General features: G+C 42.5%; 1 protein-coding gene across 1 annotated transcript in view; it reads right to left on the reverse strand.

Moving 5' to 3' along the window:
* Positions 1–23,126, reverse strand: part of LOC117374997 (potassium voltage-gated channel subfamily C member 1-like) — a 64,695-nt gene extending 41,569 nt beyond the window's left edge. Inside the window, exon 1 of the mRNA XM_033971247.2 lies at positions 22,506–23,126. Within this exon, the coding sequence (XP_033827138.1) occupies positions 22,506–23,048 (543 nt within the window). The 5' untranslated portion in view covers positions 23,049–23,126. The remainder of the gene's footprint in view (positions 1–22,505) is intronic.
* Positions 23,127–24,327: the final 1,201 nt, after the last annotated feature.

A 24,327-nucleotide genomic window follows, 5' to 3' on the forward strand; every position in this document is an offset into this window, starting at 1 on the left:
ACATGGCTTTAATCAGAGTAGTGACGTTGATGTCCCATAGAACTTGACATTTCAGTGGACATTGGAGGAAGCACACACTCTTTTTTTGACTTCTTAACACAGTGCTGCAAAAGTACTTAATTTGTACTAAAATAAACTTAACTAAATGCATTGATCTTATATTGTGCTTTCCGTGTTCAAAGTCACGTCACAATTTAGTGCATGATTCACTCCCTCAGACTCGATGGTGGTAAACTCCACTCAGACTGATGGAAGTGAAGCTGCCAATCTGAGCCATCAGCCCCTTCTTCCTCCAAAACTCACACCACATTCATACTAGGCAATTTGAGTGAAGTGTCTTGCCTAAGGACATTAAAACTAGTTTCCACTTGAGCCCCACTGTGGCAGCCTGTTTCCCAGTGGTCTTCCATCCAAATACTAACCAGGCCCCACCCTGCTTCACTTCTGAGTTTGCGTTTGGGCATTGACAAGGTAAGATTTTGTTTTCAGCTGGTTTGTTATTGCAGAGTCACTGTAATATGTGTGATGGAAATTAATGAGTATATTGTGAAGAAAGATTTCGATCATATGTCTTTGAGTAAATGTATTTGATTTCTGCAAGAGACCAGATCAGACTTTAACATGAAGAGGCTCTGCAGACACAACTGTCCACCCAGCTGGAAAACATTTGTTGTTTACCTCTTTTCAAGTGTAAAAGTTGATTAAGTCATGACTGTGAACAGAAGTCACTGTGCTTTTAAATGTATGAAGCTTTGTAATCCTGGTATAAATACTGAGGCTCTGGAGTACAGACTGGAGCAGACGGACGAGACTTGAGTAAGAAGCCGAGACGCTGTGTCAGGCCCAAAATTTTATATATTTTTTCTGTTTTATAACTCACCAAGGCTCTGGTAATGGAGAATTATTGACAATATTTTCCATGTGCATGTGTACAATTTTAACATTTCAAGAACAGTTTTGATGACATATTGTTTGATTATTACTGAAATATACTCACAAAAATATGCAGGATTAGACTGAATGAAAACTCTTGATATCGTTTTGAGGACAAAGCAACATTACAACATGATGCAAACTAGACAAGTCAGTTTAGCATACTAGTTTAACTGTCTCTCATAGTGCTTTGTTAACCAAATGGCAGTAATAATAGCATTGTTTTCCAGGAAGTCCCCTCAATAAATCTTTATGTTAATGCATTTTATCAGCACATAAACAAACTACCATCTGGTTTACAGTCAGCTAAATATGACCATCTTCAGGAAACCATGACGACTGTTTTGCTGACCTGTCCGGCTCTGCTCTCAGCCTAACCGATGAGAAAGCCCAAAGTCTCCCCAACAGCTCTGCTTGGTTAGCACTTTGTGAGGCCAAGACACTCAACCACCATCCGGCCCCTTGGAACCTGCTAATTACCTAAGTACTGCACTGATAAAGTCAATAAGAGAGGAAGAGGAGGAGGAGGGACGAGTCGAGTCAGCAGCGTGTCAGCAGAGACAGGCGAGGAGACACGAGGAGACACGAGGAGACAAGGAGACACGCAAGGGCACATGCAAGAAGACATACAAGGACATGAGGAGACACAATAAGGGACAAGGGAACATGCATGAGACATATAAGGAGTCACACAAGGAGACAAGGAGACATACACACACATAAGGAGTCATACAAGGATGGGAGGAGACATACATGGAGACATAAAAAGAAGCACACAAGGAGACACACAGAGACATACAAGGAGATGAGACACAGAAGGAGACATGACGGCATGGCGGCTGAATGGCTGGCACTCATCCTGCACACCAAAACACAATAGATCAAATCCTCCAGCTAAAGTAGTCCTGACCAAGACTAGCTCAAGATCTGGAAATGACCCAGCAATATTGAAGGATGGGTCAAATGCAGAGGACACATTTGGGGACAATAACTTAACAATAACCTTCACATTGACATACAAGGAGACACACAAGGAAACATGCAAGGAGACACAGAAGACAAGGAGTCATAGTAGGAGACACACAAGGAGATGAGGAGATACTGTCATAAATATTCAAATTGATCTTGTAACTTTTGTCTTTTATTATTATTATTATTAATAATAATTATTAGTCCATGTTTTGGTCTTTATTTTAGCCCTGGCTTTACTGCTCCTGATTTAAATCTTATCTTCGTCTTTATTCGAGACCTCTTTAGTCAACGATAGATTAGTTAATTTAAGGAGACACAAATTTCCTATTTAAATGTGGGTTGTAGCTTTGGTAAACCTGCACTTGTGTGAATAGACGAAAGCTGATACGCCCCATGGAGCAGAGGTGAGTACCCTGATCGATGTTGTCTGAGGAGCACTTGTGGTCTCTTTAAACAGGACCTGATCAGAGGCATCCATCACAGAGCACCTCCAGCTCTGAGGGAGTACCTTAAAGAGGAGGTATTATACAAAAGTGACATTTTTGGTGTTTTTTTATGTTATAATGTTGTTCTCTCATCAAAAAATAGCGTTTAGTTGTAAGATCCTGTAAAGACTGTGTCACCCATGCTCCCACACGACAGTTTTCTTTAAATATACAAAAACAAGAAATACAACAATATATTACAACTTCACAATCCTGATGCAATACACTGTAGTTTCATTAGCAAATAAAATAAATACATTCAAGATTTGAAGAGGAGCAGGTGACCGCACTGCAGTACCTCTTCCAGATTTGAAGCAACTCGAAGTACCAAGAAAACCAGCCAGACACAGGGAGAACATGCAAAATTACATCTAGGAATAATCTTGCTGTGAGGGGACAATGCTAACCACTATAGAAATTCTGACCTGTCCTCCAGCTTGGTTTCAAAGGGGACCTATTCTACAAAATTCACTTTTCAGAGCTTTTAACCATGTTATAGTAGTTTCCTTCTCATTAACCCTCTCAAAGTTGTATTTGGAGTGACTTGTGCATGTTTGAGCAATCTTTCATTGCTTATTTTCAAGACGCCGTGTTGCCAATCAAGCCCCGTTTTCACTTCCACCAGTACACGCCCACTGCTTTCCGTAATCGGTGATATCTGTAGAATTCAGCAGTGCCTGTAGTCATTTTTCATTTTTACAAATGAAAAAAAAAAATCTGCAGTTTGTTAGTGTGATCTGCAGCCGTCCATAGTAGGTGCCGACACCGAGACGCCTCTTAGTTGTGACGATGTTTATGGCGACGTTAGCTCCCTCAGATACCAGTTAGATACCACAGTTTTCTAATGCAGAAGTCAGCAGATTGTTCCTGTTAAGTGATTTCGGATGAATATTGTGATTTAGAATGTCCAAATTTAGCATAGATAGATTATAACTATATCATAAACACAGGCACAATAGGTCTTTTATTAAACTATAGAGATTGTAGAATCATGGAAAGTCATGTGAGCGCAGATCTCCAACCATATTGATTGTATTCTTGGGAATTCTTGGGAACTCCAGGATCTCTCTGCTGCAGTGTGTTCAAATGCAGATGTATGACGCTGCTCCTCTGCTTTGGGGCTTATGCATTTTTAATCCAAGTGCAGAGCTGTGGCCAATCAGACACTGTTGTAAGGTAGAAGAAGAACCAGCACTCTGTGGATATGTAACGTGTGAGCGCAGAAAGAGCTGAGGGGGAATCGAACATAAGACTTCTCAAAATACAGATGCAGCTTGACTAATGACACCCCTCTTATTCCACTCAAAACTACGTAGAATTTTCAGCTCAAATTTTATAAACGCCACAGAACTGTTCCCACATAGGAGGTAAAAAGGTTCAAATCAAATATAGCTTTTACTGATAACAATTCTGATGTTGTTTATTCTTATCCAATCAGAAAGCAGAATGAGCCTCACATGACCCTCTCATCTGGGTTGCCAATTTCAACACTGAAATCCAGTTGGTTTAAACCTAAAACGACTCTTTCTCATCTTAATCATCACTTCCTAAATACCAGCACCTGCAGCCAGATGTTTGTAACCAGAAACACCTGGCTACAATCGGGGCAGTCATGCGTGATGTCACATAGCACTTGAAAGTGCGGTCGTCACTGGAAGCAGCACACACACTTTTTGAACACAAAGCTCCAAATTTAAGAACAGTAAACGATTCTATTCAAACACTTTATGCACATTTTAGTAGGTTTGCTGTTTAGTTCCACTGAAAATGTAATGTGTCTAGTAAATAAAAAAATAAATTATTAAAAACAAATCAAATGTCTTTTTAAATTGAACAGATAATTAAGAGCACATTTGACATCTGTTTATATTTCTCCACTGTGGCCTTTGTCGCATAGATTGCCTGTAGGTCTGACAGAGAGCAGGTGCTGGATGTGATAAATGACCCAAAATACTGTCCCTTCATGAGGTCACACAGTGGGACAGAAGATTGACAGCTGAGTCCCGCCCCCTTGCTCTGCACTGATGTTTTAACTGGATGCTCAGATGAGAGGGCAGTGTGCAGAGGTCGTATATCGACTCTCACCTCTGCACATAGGTCCTGTGTCATACATGAGCATCATTTTAATAACTACACTATTATTATCATCAGGGCTGGGTATACGGGTATTTATTACATTGTGGGGACTCGAATCTGTACACATACTCACATCATGGGGATCTACCTCACTCATGGGCACAAAACCAGGTCCACCTTTATTATTAGACCAACAACATGGTTTAAAGTTCAGGTATGGGTTCAAATAGGTGACAGTTATGGTTTATACTAAAGTATAATACTTCTATATAGTTCTAATATTTGACAGCCACAGATGGATTTTAAATTGCAATATTGATCAAAACCAAATGGTTCAGCTGATGTCACAGCACTAAGAGTACACAGCAGTATGGAGTGTAGATGAAAACAAACAGGAATTTTTGGCACGATGGCATCTCAAACATGCATGAATCACTCTAAATACAACTTTGAGAGGGTAAATGAGAAGTAATACCTACATGGTAAAAAGCTCTAAAAAGTTGATTGTGCAAAACATGTCCATGATTATGGTTTAGGTTAGATCAAGACTTAGGCCGTTAAGATTATGATCAGTATCCAGGAAATGAACATGTATCAATGTCCCCAAAACACATGGAAACTCAATGTGTGTGTGTTCAGGAACAGGTGGCGCACCATCTGTGGACATTACAAAACATGGTGCCCTGGCTCAGCTCATACACACATGCGCGCGCATGTGTGTATGAGCCCCCCCCACACACACACACACATATTCTACAGAACAAATGAGCTCCAGGTGAAATGCACACAGTCGTGTGTAAACACAGCTTCAACATCTGAACCACAGCAGCAGAACCATCAGCCTCCCCAGCTTGTCCAATCTCCTCCTCTTCACTACCCATGTCTAGACCCTACAAACTATCATACTTTGCCTTCATCACATCTTTGACATATAGTTTCTAGCCCTCACAAACCTTTCTTCACAGCTGGATTCATAAATATATTTAAATTTTACTGTTTATTTCAACAAAACTTAAACTGAAAATGATTCTATGATAAAAAGGTATCACTTGGTTGGCGCAGTCTGAAGTGGTTAATAATAGGCATGTGTAAAAATGTCAAATATTAACGTTATTTTTCGATGATATTGTTGTATTGAGTTGTGTACTGTGTATGGTATTGAATCTCGAGGGGCAGGTCCCAGCCCGACTTGAAGAGCTCTTAAGGGTTTAAAGGAACAGTACGTAAAATTTAGATTTTAAATCCCACAAACATGACCTATCTGTGTCCCCAGATACAAGGTCATCATGTTCAAATCTGAAGTGTCACTAAACCCCAGCACCTGCAGCCAATCATGTCTCAGTGCTAGTGCAGCCTCTGCAGCTCAGTGAATGAATTCTGGAGGTTCTGATTTTTCACACGAGGCCTGTCCACAGACTGAGAATGAGAAGAAGCTTGTACATGTCCTGTATCTGCAGGTTACAGAGGGGTGTTACAGGGGTATTAACTGTAACACAGAACATATTTAGATCATGTTAACTTATATTGTTTCAAAAATTCTATATTTGCCAAAAACAAAGTTTCACTTTAGTTTTTGACAGTCTGAGTCTCCCCTACCTTTGCGCTCTGTGTTAAGTCACTCCCCCTTCAGAGCGCTATACACCTCTTTAAGTGTCCCCTGATAGACTTGCACATTTGCATCCTCTCTCAAGGTCCGACTGCAGTAACATTTTGGGAAACACGTTTTTAAAGATGATTTGAGTGTGTCCTTGTTTTTGGAGGGCATGACATTCCCAGCTCTCCTTTAGCCAGCCTCTGCATTATGACAATTACCCCCAGTTATATCAGTCTGCTGCTGTGTAATGCTGTATACGTATACACAGTATCAGGTGAGATTAAGTACTGAAGTACATCTGAAGTACACATTCTACAATCTGTAACTTTACGGTTGCTAAACTTTGAGTTCTGTGTCATGTTATAATGTTTTTCATTATGACTGTGCTTAGTTTAAAGGAAACATATTGTGCAAAATATACTTTTCATGTCATAGTAGTTTTCCTTCTCATTTACCCTCGTTTAAGTAATCTTTACTCTCCTGTATTCAAGATGGCATTGTTCCTATCAACCCTGTTTTCACCGCCACCAGTACACGCCCACTGTGACATACACGCCCACTGTGGTGTACACGCCCACTGTGGTGTACACGCCCACTGTGGTGTACACGCCCACTGCGACGTATTTACTTCAATTTTTTTTCTTAATCAGTGATACACATAGGATTAGGCAGTGTTGCTTAGTCATTTCGGTACACATACAAATGGAAAAAGTTTGCTACTTGCTAGTGTGATGTGCAGCTGTCTGTCTGTGGGGCCAACATCATGCAGCACTTTGTTGTGATGATGTTTATGGCGATGTACCATCAAGTAGAAGCAGGAATTGGCTCCTAAAACCTCCTCCAACAACCACATTTCAAAGAGAGCTGCTACTTGAGAAGTGCTTGGAAGACTATTTGTGATCAGAAACCCCTGTCTGTAATCAGGGCAGTCATGTGTGATATCACATAGTACTTGGAATTGCAGTCCACTGGAGACAGCACAAACTTGCATTAAAACACCATATACACAATTTAGAAGCAGAAAAAAGAGTATTTATTTCCACTTTAAATAGTTTTAGATGAATATTGCGATTTTTAAATGTCCAAATTGTAAATTAATGATGGATGTCATACAGAAGACAAGCACAATAGGTCTTTTTCACTGACCTTGATATAATGATAAGAATAAAGATGAAATTAAATGAAAAATGAATGTACCACATTCATACATAGACAAGGTGGTAAAGGATCTTACCCAAGGACTCAATAGCAACACAATCGTTCTAACACAGGAGAAGCTTAAAGGCCATCAGCACAGGACCCGCCCCCGGAGACATGAATCCTCAACGTATCGTGTTAGTCCTTCCATTGCAGTTTAGTCCAGTCCAGCCTGACTATGGTTCTGTTGTGGGGAGTATTATATCTCTGATGACATAGGTTTTTCTGCAAATGCTGTACCACTAAGCCACAACAGCTCCAAATGATCAAAGGCAATAAAGTAAAGTACGTGTATTTCATACATGCTGTGCTACATAATGTCACCAAAGCTTTCAGTAGGACAGGAAAGAAAGGACATAAAAAGGCCTCAAGGGTGAACTATTGCGGATGCCAAAAACAAGTTCCAACTATTCCATTTAAATTGACTCTACCCAAGTTTTCCATGTATATGAGCAAAATATTGTCAATTTGGCAGAAATTTACAGTTTTATTTATTTATTTTTTTTTGTAAAATGCACAAAAAGGCATTTTATTTGAGATTTTCCTTATTGGTTTGGTCTTGGTTTAGGTTTTTTTTTTTTTTTTTTTTTTTCTTTTTTTACTTTGACAGTTTGACTAATACATTTTCTCTCCACAGTTATTGAATATTCCATCTTTTTCTCATATCGTTCACTCCTACCTACTGTCCAAGTTATTGTAAAATATAAGTACAACATGGTCCCAAAAGTACAAAAACTGCAGTCTTTGATACATACTTTTTATTTATTTCTCAAATTCTATCCACGCATGCACGCACACGTGCACACACACACACACACACACACACACACACACACACACACAAACGCGCGTGCACACACACGCACGCGCACACGAGCAGGTGGTAAACTGGGCATGTTTTCTGCTTATTCGGCTTTGTCCCTCCTGCTCTGCTCCTGTCCTCTTCTTTCATTTTGGCTCTTTCTAAAAATACACCCACCACAGCACCGGGATAGTTACCCCAGAGGAACACCCAAAACAGGCTGTCCTCAGGCGCAGGCTCTGTCCCACATGTCCACCCCTGTCCTTGTCCTAAACAGGTCCCATAACGTCCCCTTGTGTGTGTGTCCTATGAGGAGCCTACAGCGCTCTGTCTGCTCCACTGATCCACTGCACTCACCCCAGTCACCTCTACCTGTCCTACGTCTAACAAGAACCTCAGATTAAAAAAAAAAAAAATAACATAAACATACGCCATCTACTTGTCCAAGTTACCCCAATTTACACCAACGCAGTAACGCAGCGACTAACCCGATCAGCGTAGCATAAGTGCAGGAATCGTTTTCAACTTTGACAGGACAGACAATCTACACCACTCGCTACGCATCGCTCAGATTTGGTTGGAGTGCAGATTTTCTCCAGGCGTCTCCAGACTTTTTTTTAGCAGGAAAGACAGAAAATAAGTATGTGGTGTCAAAAAAACTGATGTCATTTCAAAATCCGTTCCCTAATACTACACAACTACATACTAACACTACAGTCGTGTAAAATCCAGAAGCTCAGGGAATGACTTAATCAGCGATATGTGTAGGATTTAGCAGAGTTGTGTAGTCATTTTGGTACAAATGAAAAAAACAAACAAAAAAACGCTACCCACCATCATGATGTGCAGTTATGATCAGCGCTTGACACCTCATTGTTGTGATAATGTTTACAGCGACGTAAGCTCTAGTTAGTTAGCGCACTATTTTCTTTTATTAAGTTGTTTTAGACTAATATTGCGGTTATTATAACATATTATAACATAACAATCCATGGGTTATGTATTATGTGTATTATGTATAACTATATAGCAGACACAAGCACAATACATTTTTTAACACTAATACTGACATGGACTCATGGACTCAACATTAAACGCACAAATGACCCCTCCAAACACCACCAAACACGCACATTTCCCTTCTTACATCAGCTTTAGGGGGTCAAGTGTTCTGCTCAAGGACACAACAACAGAACCTCAAAAGCTCCACCACCCGAGCCAGCCTGAACCGTCCATGCCCTGCAGATGATGGTGAGTACACTTGGCACGTGTAGTCTGCAGATGTCACTCACAATGATGAGTATTTAAGTGTGAGGGGGAAGAGGGGGGGTGAAAGTAAGAGGGGAGAGAGAGAGAGGGAGAGGGAAAAAGAGGGAGAGAGGAGAAAGAGTCCTGCCGTCAGCAACCACTCCATCTCCATCATCAGCTCTGAGTGCGATGGTCAGCAGCTGTGGAGTGCTCCCTCTCTCCTACTCTGTATATCCCTACATTTCTCCTTTTTCCCTTTGCAACTTTCTTTCTATTTCTTCTTTCCTTCACTCTACTTCTTCCAACGCTCTCTCTTTTCCTCACTCTCTGCTCTGAAGTCACAGAATCCCCTTATTGCTGGGTTTTAGATGACATCACAACACGCTATAGCCCAGTTTTTGTTGCAATAAATGAGTTCTTGGGTCTAGTTACTAACAGAAATGGCCAGGTTCAACATTTGTGACTTTACCTTTTGGATGTTTCATGGCAAAGTACTGAGTAAAGTAATAAATATTGAGTTAAGTGTAACCGGTTCCTATATATGTATAATTAAACAAAAGCAGCATTTTGTTTATCACAGTTTTGTTCGTACCTGGTGTTTAATTTTATGTGCGGCCTTGGTCCTTCCAGCCTTTTCTTCTGTGTTTTACTTTCTTCTTCACGTGTCCTTCGCCTTGCTCCTGGTATTAATTCAGGATTCGACTCCCGCCTCTTCCCTTTACGAATCAGTCATCTATTGTGATCCCAATGTTAACGTGTCTTCTCGTAATTATCTTTACTTTTGTTTACATCTGTGGTTATATTTTATTTGTATTTAAGTTAATATTGAGCTCATGTGTTGTATCGTTGTTTTCGTTTGTTCATGTGGGCAAGTGCAGGGAGATGCTGACTTTGTCCATTGTCTTCTCTCGTATGGTGTGCGCTGGACTGACGTGTAGCGGCACATGTTCATAAAGTTTTGTACTTTTGTGGAACAGATTAAAGGTGACTCTCTCCAAAAGTTCCCGCTGTGTCTTGTGGCTCCTTGGCACAACGCAGAAGTCCACCGGTCACAAAGTCTGGGCTGCTATTGCCTAGTAAATATGAAGCACTGTACATAGTAACTAAAGTGGCCAAATGCATATTGTGGAGGTATAAACTTTGTGAATTAAAGCTTGGGTACCTGATTTTCACAAAACAGAAAATACACATGTGCGTTTATTTTGAGCTCAGACAGTAAAGTGAAACCGGGATGGATCACCCAAGCTCAGCAAGTCAGAGCGCTACTCATGGTGTTTACTTCCAGATTAATGTGAGGGAAAACACAAAATTTACTCATTTAGAAAAAAGAGAAGAGGAGCGGAGGAGAAGACGAGAGAGAAGCATTGCTCCTTTTGATCTGAAAAAGTAAAAGGAGAAATGGAGAGAGAAAGAAAGTCAGCATCCAGTGAAAAAAAGCACTTCCATAGAATGATTCAGGTTAGGGCTACAAGATTAATCGCAACCATATTGACACTGAAATTTGACTACTTTATTACGTCGGCTTTATGTAACGGACTACGTGATTGACTGAAACGGACACTGTTGGAACATAACGCTCTTTGTCGGATCGGATGTGTAACATAATTCCACACAGCCCCGTATAGTTCTATTATGGAGATAATCTAGAACATGGCATTTCAGACACTGATAATGAGGATCTGGGATGATATAAAGTCAGGGGTCAAAGGTGTTTGGAGGTCAGAGGCCTGTAGGTACAAAGACACGGGGATTTAAGATGGTTTGAGACAATTATAGGTGCATGTAGTCAGTTTAGCCTTTAGCGTCCTCTGAAAAAGTCAAAAATTGCTTCACAATTTGATGTTTGTGAAAGTCGTAGATCAGCGCAGTTTATTGCACTCTATGAAAAATGCTATCAGACCCTTAAACCTTTTAGCCACTGTTAGAACATGGCTAAAAGTTGTTAAAAATAGAGTTTGAGTGTCCACAGTAGGTACAGGTGTGGCCACTGACTCTCTCTCTCTCTCTTTCTCTCTCTCTCTGTATCCCACCTCCTCCCCTTCACCCTCCTCCGAGCTGCGTGTGCGCTTTAGGACACCACTTAACTCTAGCGCACATTGATTGACAGCTGAGGAATGGAGGAGGGGAGGAACAAGAATTGGGACGGTGCCATAGCGCTTTTATACGAGTGGCCCGAGTGCTGATTGGTCAAGAGAGCGGAGGTAGCTGGTCGTGATTGGCTGGCGGGGGTTAGTGACAGGAGGGAGGGGTGTGGCAGGGAGTGTATTCAGGCTTGTATTAAATGAAGACTGCAGAGTGCACGAGCCAGAGTCCAAATGAAAAGTGCCCAAGTAGAGAACTCAGCACTTCCATAGACCAGAATCTCAACCAAGTCCAGACCAGCCCACACAAAGGGGTCAGATGAAGACAAGAGGCTAATGCGGCTACGGGACACAGCAGTACGCATGGGATGTTTTTTTAAAGAGGGGGTATTATGCAAAATGTTTTTTGAGCTTTTTTCCACAATGTTATAACCTTGTTCCCTCATCAAAAATATGCCTGAAGAGGTTATAGATGCATGTTTGAGTAATCTAGCGATCTCTCCCGGGGTCTCTATTTAAACCCTTCTTATGACTAGCTGTAAGTATCTATGCAATGCTCCGCCCACAAGCCTACATCACCCACGCTCCCACACGAGAATTTTCCTAAAATATACAAAATATGTATGTAGTGTACAATACAGTACAACTGCACAAACCTGATGCGATATGCAGTAGTTTCATTAGCAGAACGCACACTGATTGTGTTGTGATATCACTATGAAGGAGGAGAAAATCAGGGGGACTCAGAGCATCAAAAACAAAAGTGAAACTTATTAAACACGTTAACACATGTAGCATTTTCAAAACAGTAAAAGGTAACCTGGTGATTTAAATATGAGATGTGTTAGTTAATATACCACATAAGTAAAATACCACCTCTCTATCATGTTTATTCTGGTCGTTTATATTTCCTCTGCTGCCTCAAACCTTAAACCTACCTACCTGCATTTTGTTGCCATTAGTTTTGCTGCTAATTTGTCATGTTGAAATGCGTCACTATTCACTTTTGCCAGCAGAGGGGCCCAAATATCTAATTCAAACCATAAAATGGAAACAGCAAAATGCATTTGATTGTATTTAGTTCAATACTTAAGTACAAAACTTCAACTATTTCTAACTGAACACACTAAAGCAGGGCTCACACTGTCTGATATCCCACGATTGTACGATCTACAATCACGTGCTCATTGTGAGCAGGTAATCGCAGTTTATAACACCCTGTACACAGAAAGATACAGACACACGGAGGAGCCCAAATCCAACAATGTAATCTCAGTAGAAGATTGTGGAGCTCTGTGTGGGCTCAATGAGCTCACACAGAGCTCTACCAGAGCCCATGTGTGAGCTAACAGTTCTCAGATGTAGCATACTCACGTGTGTGAGGTGTATATTAGTCTATGTGTCTTATACTTGTTCTGATACAGCTCAAGATCATTCTAAAGATATTCAGGAAAGATTCATTTTTCTGTCCTGTGAATGCAATGATTTTAGTATCGATACCTGAGTATCTAGTGTCAGTACTGATTTAATATCAATTAGTATCTGATTTTCTATATTTTTGACAACCCTAGTAAGCTACTCTACATCTGGGAACTGTTAGCATAGCATGTGTGCGCTAACAGGTCTCAGATGTAGCGTAGCATGTGTGTGAACTAACAGTTCTTAGATGTAGCGTAGCATATGTAAGCTAACAGCCTGAGGTGAGTATAAGTGCCGTGTTCAGATCAGAGACGGGTGAGTGAGTACCTAATGTACAGAAGTACTACAGCCACAGGCACTGTACTGTACAACTACTACCACTATATTTCCTCCTACTCAGTGAACAACTGTATAGAACTGTTATAAGACAAAAGACCAGGCATGTTTCACTGAAAAGTCAAGAAAGAAACATTGAAATAAAAGGAGTTGACATCTTTAAATAGTGTTTGGCCTGTAAAACTCTGTACACACTTTATGTTTAGTCTAATCTCGAAGAGTTGGCTGCTGGAGAGAGAGAGGAGAGGGCAGGCATAGAAGAAGAACACGAGGAAGAGATAAAAGAGAGTGAGAGGAAAGATGATGAGGGAGATCGAGAGAGGAGGAATAGTGTGTGAGAGAGAGAATTAACACAGGACAGTAGACTTAAAACTTTGTATACAAAGTTGGACAGGGACATGGACACAGACAAATGACAAATGAGGTGACCTTTTGAAACTGTCATTTACTGAGTGAGAGAGGGCACTGTCCATGGTGCTGAAATGCAGTTATGAAATGTTTTAAAAACAGGCATCAGGATACATCCACTGGGGAACAGTTTGTGTCAATGTGAACGGAACGAACATATCATTTATACAGAGGCTTGAAATAACACTGGCACGTAGGACAAATATGAGGAGAATATGAGAATTTGTGTTATGGATGTACCAAAACAGTGTATTTATTAGACAAATATTTATCTGCCAGTACAGACAGAAAAGTGCATGTGAAAGACCATGACCAATATGACAATATGATAAGTTTGATAATTTGGCATTTTGCAGCTGATATCATCAACATTCCCTGCAGGTGTGTGCGCGCGCGCGTGTGTGTGTGTGTGTGTGTGTGTGTGTGTGTGTGGGGGGGGGGGGGGGGGTGTTATTGAGTGGAACTCAGAGGTGAGTCTGTTTGGACTGGTCATCAGGATTATGAGTGTAGTGTTACAGTCAAAGCACACAGAAGGGCTGCTACTGCGATACCGGCAAAAACACAAGGCACCAAATCTTCCAGAAGTTCTATCTGCATTTTCTCACATTTTTCTCTTTGAAACTCAATTCAATATGTGTCTGTGTGTGTGTGTGTGTGAGCATATATCTCATATTTTATAAATATGACCTGTATCCATATGTGTATTCAAATATTGTTTTACTTAAACCAACCGTAATGTAAATTTGTCACAATTACAAAAAGAATTGTAAAAAGTGTTTAACTTTCTACATCTATAGGCGTCACATCAACCAATGAGGGATGATGTTTTAATAATGATGTAAGGTCTATATAACGTTGGTATTGTCATGTGAATAGTATGGTTTGCAGGTTTGAAATAAATCATCATTTATTCATTTGTGTAAATATGTGTCTATTGGGTGTGTTTTACTGTGAAATTGTAATTCCTTTTTTGGGTAGTGTACAAAAAACCTTCAAATACATTAATCATTATCAAATTTTGTCAAATAAGCACTTGTGCATCAGCACAACTCTGGAAGTAAAAGTAGATGACATAGCCAACTTAACTCACTAGAGAGCGCCACATGACTCCTGTAATGATTCTACTGATACAGCTCTGTACATTTACACTGAAATTAATATTTATAAATATACACCTATATATTAGATGGGAAAAAAAAAACAACACTCAGAGGGCAGCCGCAGTTGATCTTTCTGGAGCGTTCAGAGTGTACAGAGCCAATTTACTCACACGACCAAATTTCCAAACTTGAGCATCCTTGGAGCGCAAATTAAGCGAGTGACTCAAAAAATTCAAACATCCAACTAGGGGCGTTTGACTCGATTTTTCCTCTTAATTCACTTTCAGTGGGAACAGGGCTTTATATGTCTGATCAGTGGCTGAAGCCCCAAACATCACTTACTTCATGTACGTAAATAAGAATTAGAAACTATACATAGCTGTGAGGACATTTTTCTTTGTCACTTTCCATATAGGACACCATGTTGCCTAGGATGCCCAAGACTGCATGGTTTTACATCCAGTGGGTGTGATTGACAGGGAGATTAACCAATCAGAGATGGTCCATTGGTGTCAAAACAAACATGGCGGCTCACATGTGAAAAAATAATGAAGATGAACACCACAGAGGACTGAGAAACAGCACAGATTTCCGCAGAATCAACAATCAAAGCACCAGGGAGAAGAGTGATGGAGTGGTGGAATGGTTGAGTGTTGGAGTGATAGAGTGACAAATGAAGTAACATAGTGACGTAGCACTAATGGAGTCACACAACATGGTGGCATAAATTTAAATAAGACAGATTTTCTTATTCTGCAACTGAAATATGAACAATTCAACTAGAGCACAAAAAAATGTAAATAAATAAAATCAAATTCAGGTAAATCTATTATACATACAACATATAAAAAAGAGAAAGCAACAACAACAACAACAACAACAACAACAACAACACTATGACACACAAGCCTCCAGAGATATACAGGGCTTTTCTGTTTCATGGAGAACAGGCGCAGAGGCACAAGGATTGTTCTGTAGATCTTTATTGTCAGTTACAGCAATACAGTCAGGTCAAAGGCAGTACACAGTGAGATTGTATCAGGGTCTCACAGAGTCTCACAGAGTCTCACAGAGACTAACAGAGACTAACAGAGACTAACAGAGACTAACAGAGACTAACAGGGTCTCACAGAGACTAGGAGTCTCACAGAGACTAGGAGTCTCACAGAGACTAACAGAGTCTCACAGAGACTAACAGAGTCTCACAGAGACTAACAGAGTCTCACAGAGACTAACAGAGACTAACAGAGACTAACAGAGACTAACAGAGTCTCACAGAGACTAACAGGGTCTCACAGAGACTAACAGAGACTAACAGGGTCTCACAGAGACTAACAGAGACTAACAGAGTCTCACAGAGACTAACAGGGTCTCACAGAGACTAACAGAGTCTCACAGAGACTAACAGAGACTAGGAGTCTCACAGAGTCTGAAGAAGGTGAGCTTATACCAATATTTTATACTATTCAAAGAAAGAGAGTTAACATTCTATACATAAGAAATTTAAAGCAATTTGTCTTCAACACACTACACAAGTTTGGTTTGGGAGCATTATTCATCCACTACATATACTTCACTCCCCACCGAGGGCCACAATCACAACAAATGGAATCACCCCACCAAACTTCACACTGCACCAAGGAACTGGACAGAGATGCCAGCTCTCTCCATGCCTCTTTGCCTTAAATTCTCGAACCCCTTGTGACAGAATTACTCAACAGAACTACTCAACTCTTTCCAACTGCACAATAAACAATACTCCCACAAGACTCATGGCACTGCGCAGCTCAAGACACCATCCCTTCCCTGCACTCGAACAGCAGAAAATAACTGGGAATTCATTTTGTTTTGAACGTTACAAGAGTTTTCAAGAGGAAACGTCTTCTGAATTTGATCGACATGTGGTGGGATGGTTTCATATCCTCCTGCATTCAAACTGAAAGTATGAGAACATTAAAATACCATGGACCCTGAATGCAGCACCATGGACAGCTCCAGTGTGAAATCCTGGTTTACTGGAGCTGGAAGCTTAACTGATCCTACCCTTATTCTCATCTCTCTATTTATATATCTCCTCTTCTCTCTTTCAGGGATTTGCGCTCTCTTTCCTCCCCGTTTCTCTATCTCTTCTCTTTCTTCAATTTTGTCTCCCTCTCCTCTCACTTCTCTCATTATTTCACACATCTCTCTTCTGTTTGCCCTTTCTCTCCCTCTCTCTTCTCTCTCGCCTCCTTCCCATTCCCTTCTTCTCTTCTGCCTCTCCTCCCTGCCCCCCTTTTTTTTCTTTTTTTGTCCCCATCTTTCTCCTCCTTCCCCCCACTCACATCTTTTATTTTCTCTCTCTATCCCTCCCTCCTCCCTCACTTGTTTTCTGCTGTCCCTCTGCAGCAGTCACTCTCGGCCTGTACATAACTGCAGTGCTACGCTAAAGCACAGAGCCGCACTGTGCTCCAGTCTGGAACAGCGGCGAGATGTAAGAGACAGGATCACACCAAGTACACGCCAAGAACACGCACAGTACACACCAAGTACACACCAAGAACACCCACAGTACACACCAAGTAGTAAAAGCGTAAGTTAAATCTGTCAACTGGACAAAAAGTTGTAGGAGTGAAGATGTTTCGCTGCTTATCTAAGTCGTTTCTTCAGTTCTGGTCAGATACTGGTGGACACTGCCTTATATCTGTCTGAAGGGAGGAGCACCAAGTACACAATGAGTATACACCAACTACACACCAAGTGCACACCAAGTACACACTACGTTCACATCAATCCACTGAAAGGACCCAAAGAGACCCACTACGGCAGATCATTCGTTTCATGAGATTTTCATTTTTAAATGTATTGTGAATTTCTGCTTTCTACCTTTGAATTTTTTAACTCTGAAAAACATGATTAAACAGTTGAAATTTCATCTACTGAAAGAAAAGAATTTAAGTATATATTGTCTGTGTGTTTAGATAAGTTGAGGACCTGCCAGTACCAGTAAACCCACCTTCATAACATGATTCATCTATAACTAATAACACTTTTGAGTTTGATGATACTTTCATTTTGTTTCAGGGAAAGAATTCTATCCTCTCAGTCTCTGCTGTGTCAGGTATCAAAGCCCAAGTATCGCTTTCAGAACTGGAAATATGAAACATTCTGTCTAAAAAAAAAAAAAAAAAATGTCTTTGGTGCATCATTACTGCCATGTTCAAACGATTATCACTGTTTACTTCAAAACCTTCCAAATAGGGCACATGGAGGAAGAAGGGATTGAACCAGCAACCTTCACTCTGTTCACGCTCAGTACGGGAATTATCTCATCTGACCACAAAAATACTCAGACAAGTGAAGTGTCTTGCTCAAGGACGCACATATTGCCCCGTAAAAACAATGGAGATGCTTTATATCAGGTGTGTCAAACTCATTTTCACAGAGGGCTACATCATCAAAATGGTCGCTCTCAAAGGGCCAGATGTAACTATAAAGATAAATGTAACCAAATGTAATGTAAAATAAATGCAACTACTTTTTCTATATTTATTACTTATTGAAATTACAAATATTGCATATGGATTTGCATAGATATGAAAAAATGTCTGTGTAACTGTGTATCTCCTGATAACCTGATATTTTAAGACAGTCATACTTTTTTATTTACTTTGTCGCGGGCCATATTTTGCCCACGGGCCTTGAGTTTGACACATGTGCTTTATATCTTTAAAACCCTTAGGTGAGAGAAGTTTGATTTAAATAATAATAAATGTGGTACAAGTTAAATATGTTTTAGTAAAATGTGCAAACTGTCATAGGCACTTTAAAGGTCCCGCATTACGCAAAATGGATTCTTGTGAGCTTTAAGACATGTTATAAACTACCACTTAATGACATCACAAGGTGGAACAGAGCATTTTGAGCTTTAGACATGTAGACAGACTAATAAGAAAGGATTACTCAAAAATGTGTGAATGAAACAAAACACAACTCCCGGTCTGTTTTTGAGGAGGAAACATCATTATAAAAGGTCAGAAAATAGCATAATACGGGCCCTTTAAGTCTGTCTGTTCTGCAGTGGGTACAGACTTTAGGCATCCACACTATTCTCCGAGTAGCACCAGCTCATCAAAACAGTGCAATCCAAACACTGTACTCAGCGTTCTACACCTCCACCCCCTCCACCACTCCCCTTGGAGCCAATCAGCTAAAACCAATACACACACACACAGAAATAGAGGGTTTTCTTGCATTTTGGGGACATTGAACTGAGTTATATTTATTTCCTAACCTTAACCATACCTTAAAGTGGCCCTGTTCTACAAAATTGACTTGTTATAGTTATTTTCCTTTCTCATTTACCCTCTCAAAGTTATATTTGGAGTGATTTGTGCTGTTTGGGAAGTCTTTAATTGCTTATTTTCAAGATACCAAATTGCTGATGTACCCTTTTTTGCGCCCCCACTGACACACGCCCACTGCTCTCTACACACTCATTCTCTAGTTTTATTTCCTCAAGCAGTGATCCATGTAGGATTTGGCAGCGTCGTCCAGTTTACTCGCTAGCATGATGTGCAGCTTTCCATTGGAGGTGCCGACAGCTGCAATGTCCAAATGGTAACATAATGATCCACGGGTGTCATAGTTTATAACTGTATACAGACTCAAGCACAACAGGCCTTTTGTGTATTTTTTTACCTAAACCCTAACCATAATCTATTCTAATGTATATCAAAACTTTAAAAGATATATTTCAGAAATTTAAAACTGTATTTCAGAACATTCTCCATGGAGATAGACATGTTTTATACCATATCCTGGAAAAAATAAAATAAAATATGGAGACTATTTTTGAAACCGAGGCATTACAAGTGGGAAACATCTTAATTTTAAAGGTAATTATTAATTTGACGGTACTGGTCTGAGACACTAGGATTTATACTAACGAGGATTACAGCAAAGGGAACAACTTTTCTGTGGGAACCGTCTTCCAGGTCAAATACGAGTCAGGTTTGTGGAGATCCAAAACCACACGCAATAAAGACATACGTTTTTCTACATTTCTCAGTACAAAAACAGTATACTTTTTATAAACTTTTTTCAGATAAGTTATATTGTCATGTTGTTGAACTAATAATGCAGGACTTGCCTCATGAGGACCTGATTTTTGTCTCAGGAGAGAGGCAGGTCCCCATGTGGTGTGAGTATATGTACGGCTTTGAGTCCCCACAGTGTCATAAATACCCACACACGCTGCCCTGATCCGAGCTTGGACCGGGCCTGGCACCAAAAACTGTCCACTGCAACACTCTCAAAGTCACCTCTGTGTCAGCCCCTGCCCCGACCCCGCCCCCTTCCCCTAAGCCAGACCCCCAGTGCATGAAACCACGCCCCTTTCTCATAAGACACGCCCCCTCATGTCTTATGCCAGAGGTTGAACTATTACACAATTTGCATAGAGAGAGATTTTTCAGTTCTTTCAAGAGTCACCACAAGCCTCACACTCTCTCTCCTCCTCTTTCTATCTGTGCCTTTCTTTTTTTTCCTGTCATCTCTCTCTTCCTCTCAGTCTCGCTCTCTTCATCTGTCTCTCTTCCTGTCCTCTATCTCTTCGTTCCCCTGTCTCTTTCTTCCTCTCTCTCTTCCTTTCTGTCTCTCTCACTTTTACTATCTCTCTCTTCCTCTCTGTCTGTCTCTTCTGCTCTGTCTCTCTCTCTTCCTCACCATCTCTTTGTCTTCATCTGTCTCTCTCTCTTCCTGTTTGTCTCCTTCCTCTCTTTCTCTCTTCCTCTCTGTCTCTCTCTCTCCATTCCTCTTTGTCTCTCTCTCTCTGCCTCTCCATTTCTCTTTGTCTTCCTCTCTGTCTCTCTCACTTCCTCTCTGTTCCTCTCTGTCACTCTCTCTTCCTCTCCATCTCTTTGTCTCTCTCTCTCTCTCTTCCACACAGTCTCTTTGGCTTCATCTCTGTCTCTTTCTCTCTTTCTGTTTGTCTCTTTCTCACTGTCTTTCTTCCTCTCTCTACATTTCTGTCTCTCTCACTTTTCCTGTCTCTCTCTCATTTCTCCCTCTCTCCATCTGCACCCCTCTCTCCTCGCCCTCTCTCTTCACCCTCTTCCCTTCTTTCTGTTAGAAGGTGCCATGTTCTTATGTGACTAAATGCTAGTCTAAGTAACAATCAAATGATAATGAAAACAATTCACACATACATGAGGGTGAAGTGCCTTGCCCAAAGACACAGCAGCAGTATGCACTGGTCAGCTCACTATAGCAGCAGTATTCCACACTTGTTTGCAGAAATGACGTCATAAATGTAATGAAGACACACTATGCTTTTTCCTGGTGTTAAAAAAGTAAAACTGGCTGCTCTGCACTTTTGAACATTTGTGTATGACATTGAATCTGTTGTTTTTAGATGAGTGCAGAGCTGTGGGCGGAGATAGGGGGGTCGTTGAAAACACATCATTTCTGAGCACTCGAGCCTCAAATGCAGGAGAGTACAGGATTATTGTAACATGAGTTAAAGATAATGATGGGACAGAACCACAAAATGTACTGATTTGTGTAAAGACACCACTTTGCTTTTATTTAAACTCATACACCAGAGTCTTGCCCAAGGACATAACAGCAGCATGCATCAGCTGCAGTTGAACCACTGACCTTTAAGTCGGGGAGTTAGGGCAAAATGAATCAATGTCATTGATTTAAAATGCAGATTTTTGTTTTAACAAAAACACGTATGAGTCTCGACTGTAGGTAATGTGTGGGGAAAGGGTCCTGCCCAAGGACACAAGGGTAGCCTATACAGGTAGGTGAGGTTTGACCAATCACTGGTTACAAAGTGACTGGTGGCACCACAATCACCATATTCTCATAAAAAGTTGTATTTCTCCAGGCCCAGTCAGACAGAACTACTTATATGGGAATAGAACCCACAACCTCTGTGTGTTTGGCTCTTATACTAAAGGAAACTCCTGGTCTAAATATTATTCCCCTGCAGGAGCGCGTGTTCATGAATGTATGCGTGTGCGTGTGTGCGCGTGAGGCATAGGACGGCCCGGAGCAGCGGCACGCGGGACACTGCGGTGAGCACAGCCCGCGCGCTCACTCCAGACCAGAGCCTCCACTGCAGAGGCGCACCGCAGTTTGACAAACACTGATACACTTATACTGTACATGCAAAGAGGGACACGGGGAATGTCCCGTGCTGCACTGCGGGTACGGACGGTTCAGACGGAGAGAGTAAAGGAGAGAAATGAAAGAAAAAAACAATCGGCAGAAGACTGATGCAGTGTGTGGAGGAATGCAGAGCGGAGAATCACTGCGGCAGCATCTGCGCTTTCTGCTGTAAAAGCAAAAACACACTGCAGCAGCGAGTTCTCTGAGGACAGGGACAGTCCTGCGGGGACAGAACAGGGGACAGGGACAGAACAGGGGCAGAGCCGGGGATAGAGACAGTCCTACAAGGACTGAACCAGGGACAGAGCCGGGGACAGGGACAGAGCCCGAGAAAAGGGACAGTTTTACAAGGACAGAACCGAGGACAAGGGCAGAGTCGGGGGACAGGAACAGAACAGCAGGACACGGACGGAACCGGGGATGAGGACAGAACTACAGAACAGCGACAGAACCAGGGAGAGAACTCTGGGACATGGGGACACAACCGGGGAGAGCCCTCCTGGGCATGGGAACAGAATTGGGGTACACAGCCGCAGAGTCCCACCGGGACAGAGCGGGGATAAACTGAACCGCACGGAGGAGGAAAGAAAGAAGTGAAGCCGGTGAAAAGCAGAGCGTCCGGCGCAGGCGAACAGGGACAGAGAGAGGAGAGAGGGGCAGAGCTGTGCCGCAGTGCCCGCTCCGGGGCGCACTCACCCGGGCGTACTTGGACGAGTAGGGGTCCTCAAAGAGCGCCCACATGCGCGGCTGCCACACCTCCCACCACGTGGGCCTGCGCCGGTCATCCTGCACGCACAGACGCTTCAGGTCCCCGTCCGCGCCACCGGTCAGCGCCGGGTCGTTCTCGGGCTCGTCCGGCTCGGGCGTCTCGAAGCTGTCCAGCGCCTCCTCCGCGTCTCGGTGCTGCCGGTAGTTCATCCAGCAGCACGCCTCCACGTCCGTCTCGTCGATGCCCCAGAAGGCGAGCTCATCCTCAAACAGCGGGCCGCACACGTCGCTGGGGCAGTGCAGTTTCCCGGTTCGATAGTAGTTGAGGATGAAGGCGAAGGTGGCGGGGTGCCGGTCGAAGAAGAACTCGTCGGTCTTCGGGTCGTAGTCGAAGTTGCTGAAGGCGTCGGGCTCCGTGAGCCAGGACAGGCGCGTGCCCGGCAGCGTCTTCAGGGTGCTCCGGTAGGTCTCGTGCCGGATGCCACCGCAGTTGATGACGATCTTCTCGCTATCTGACGCCGAGCAGGTCATGGCTGCGCTGGGGCATGCTTCGGACTCAGCGCCCGGGTCCTGCTGCTTCTGCTGCGGCTTCTGTCCGCGCCATGCACCCGCTCCTCCTCCGGTCTGCGGCTCCGGTCTGCAGCAGCAAGTCTGCGGCTCATGGTCCCGGCACGAGAGAGAGAGAGAGAGAGAGAGAGAGAGAGGGAGAGGGAGGGAGAGAGAGAAGGAGTGTGAAGGAAATAGAGAGAGAGAGGGAGGGAGAGGGGAGAGAGAGAAGGAGAGTGAGAGAGAGAGGGAGGGAGAGGGGAGAGAGGGAGGGAGAGGGGAGAGAGAGAAGGAGAGTGAGAGAGAGAGAGAGGGAGGGAGAGGGAGGGAGATAGAGAGAGAAGGAGAGAGAGAGAAGGAGAGTGAGGGAAATAGAGAGAGAGGGGGAGAGAGAGAAGGAGAGAGAGAGAGAGAAGGAGAGAGAGAAGGAGAGTGAGGGAAATAGAGAGAGAGGGGGAGGGAGATAGAGAAGGAGAGAGAGAGAAGGAGAGTGAGGGAAATAGAGAGGGAGGGAGATAGAGAGAGGAGGAGAGAGAGAGAGAAGGAGAGTGAGGGAAATAGAGAGAGAGGGAGGGAGAGAGAGGAGGAGAGAGAGAGAGAAGGAGAGAGAGAGAAGAGAGGGGATCAAGAGAGAGAAAGAGAGTCACTAGAGAAAAGAGAGTGAGAGGATAGAAAGCGAGAGAGGAGAGAGAGGACAGAGGAGGAAGGAGAGTCCGCGCGGTGGAGGGGGATCGATCTTGCTGCCGTGAGTGTGAGTGATGAGGACAGTCATCTGCTGCTGATGCGATTAAACAGCCTCAGACCAGGACTAAAGCTGAACCGGACCGGGACTAAAGCCGGACAAGTGTGGGACAAACACGGACCCATCCATGAGAGGAAACCTGGAACAGACGCAGTGGATACTCACATGAAGAGTAGACCAATCATGTGTAACAGAGCAAAACTAACGCGGCTGAGGAGCTCTGCAGTGCGGGTGCTGTGTCCTCTGGCCTCGTTGTGCGGAGCGGTTCTCTCAGAGGGAGGTGTGGAGAAATAAATAAATAAAGAAGACGTTTTAAAAAGTAAAATATATCATCATCATCATCATCATCAGTGTCGGGGAAGTTACTGAGAAAAAGAAGCCTAATTAGTTACCCATTACCAGGTACCCAAGAAAGTTTAGTTACAGCCTCCAGAAAGTAACTTGTCATCAGATGAATCAATAAAAAATACAGACATGATCAGAAAGAGTACTTGAAATTTGTACAAGTAAACGTATAGTTCA

The sequence above is a fragment of the Periophthalmus magnuspinnatus genome, chromosome 8 (assembly GCF_009829125.3).
Source record: "Periophthalmus magnuspinnatus isolate fPerMag1 chromosome 8, fPerMag1.2.pri, whole genome shotgun sequence".
NCBI classification, from domain to species: domain Eukaryota; kingdom Metazoa; phylum Chordata; class Actinopteri; order Gobiiformes; family Gobiidae; genus Periophthalmus; species Periophthalmus magnuspinnatus.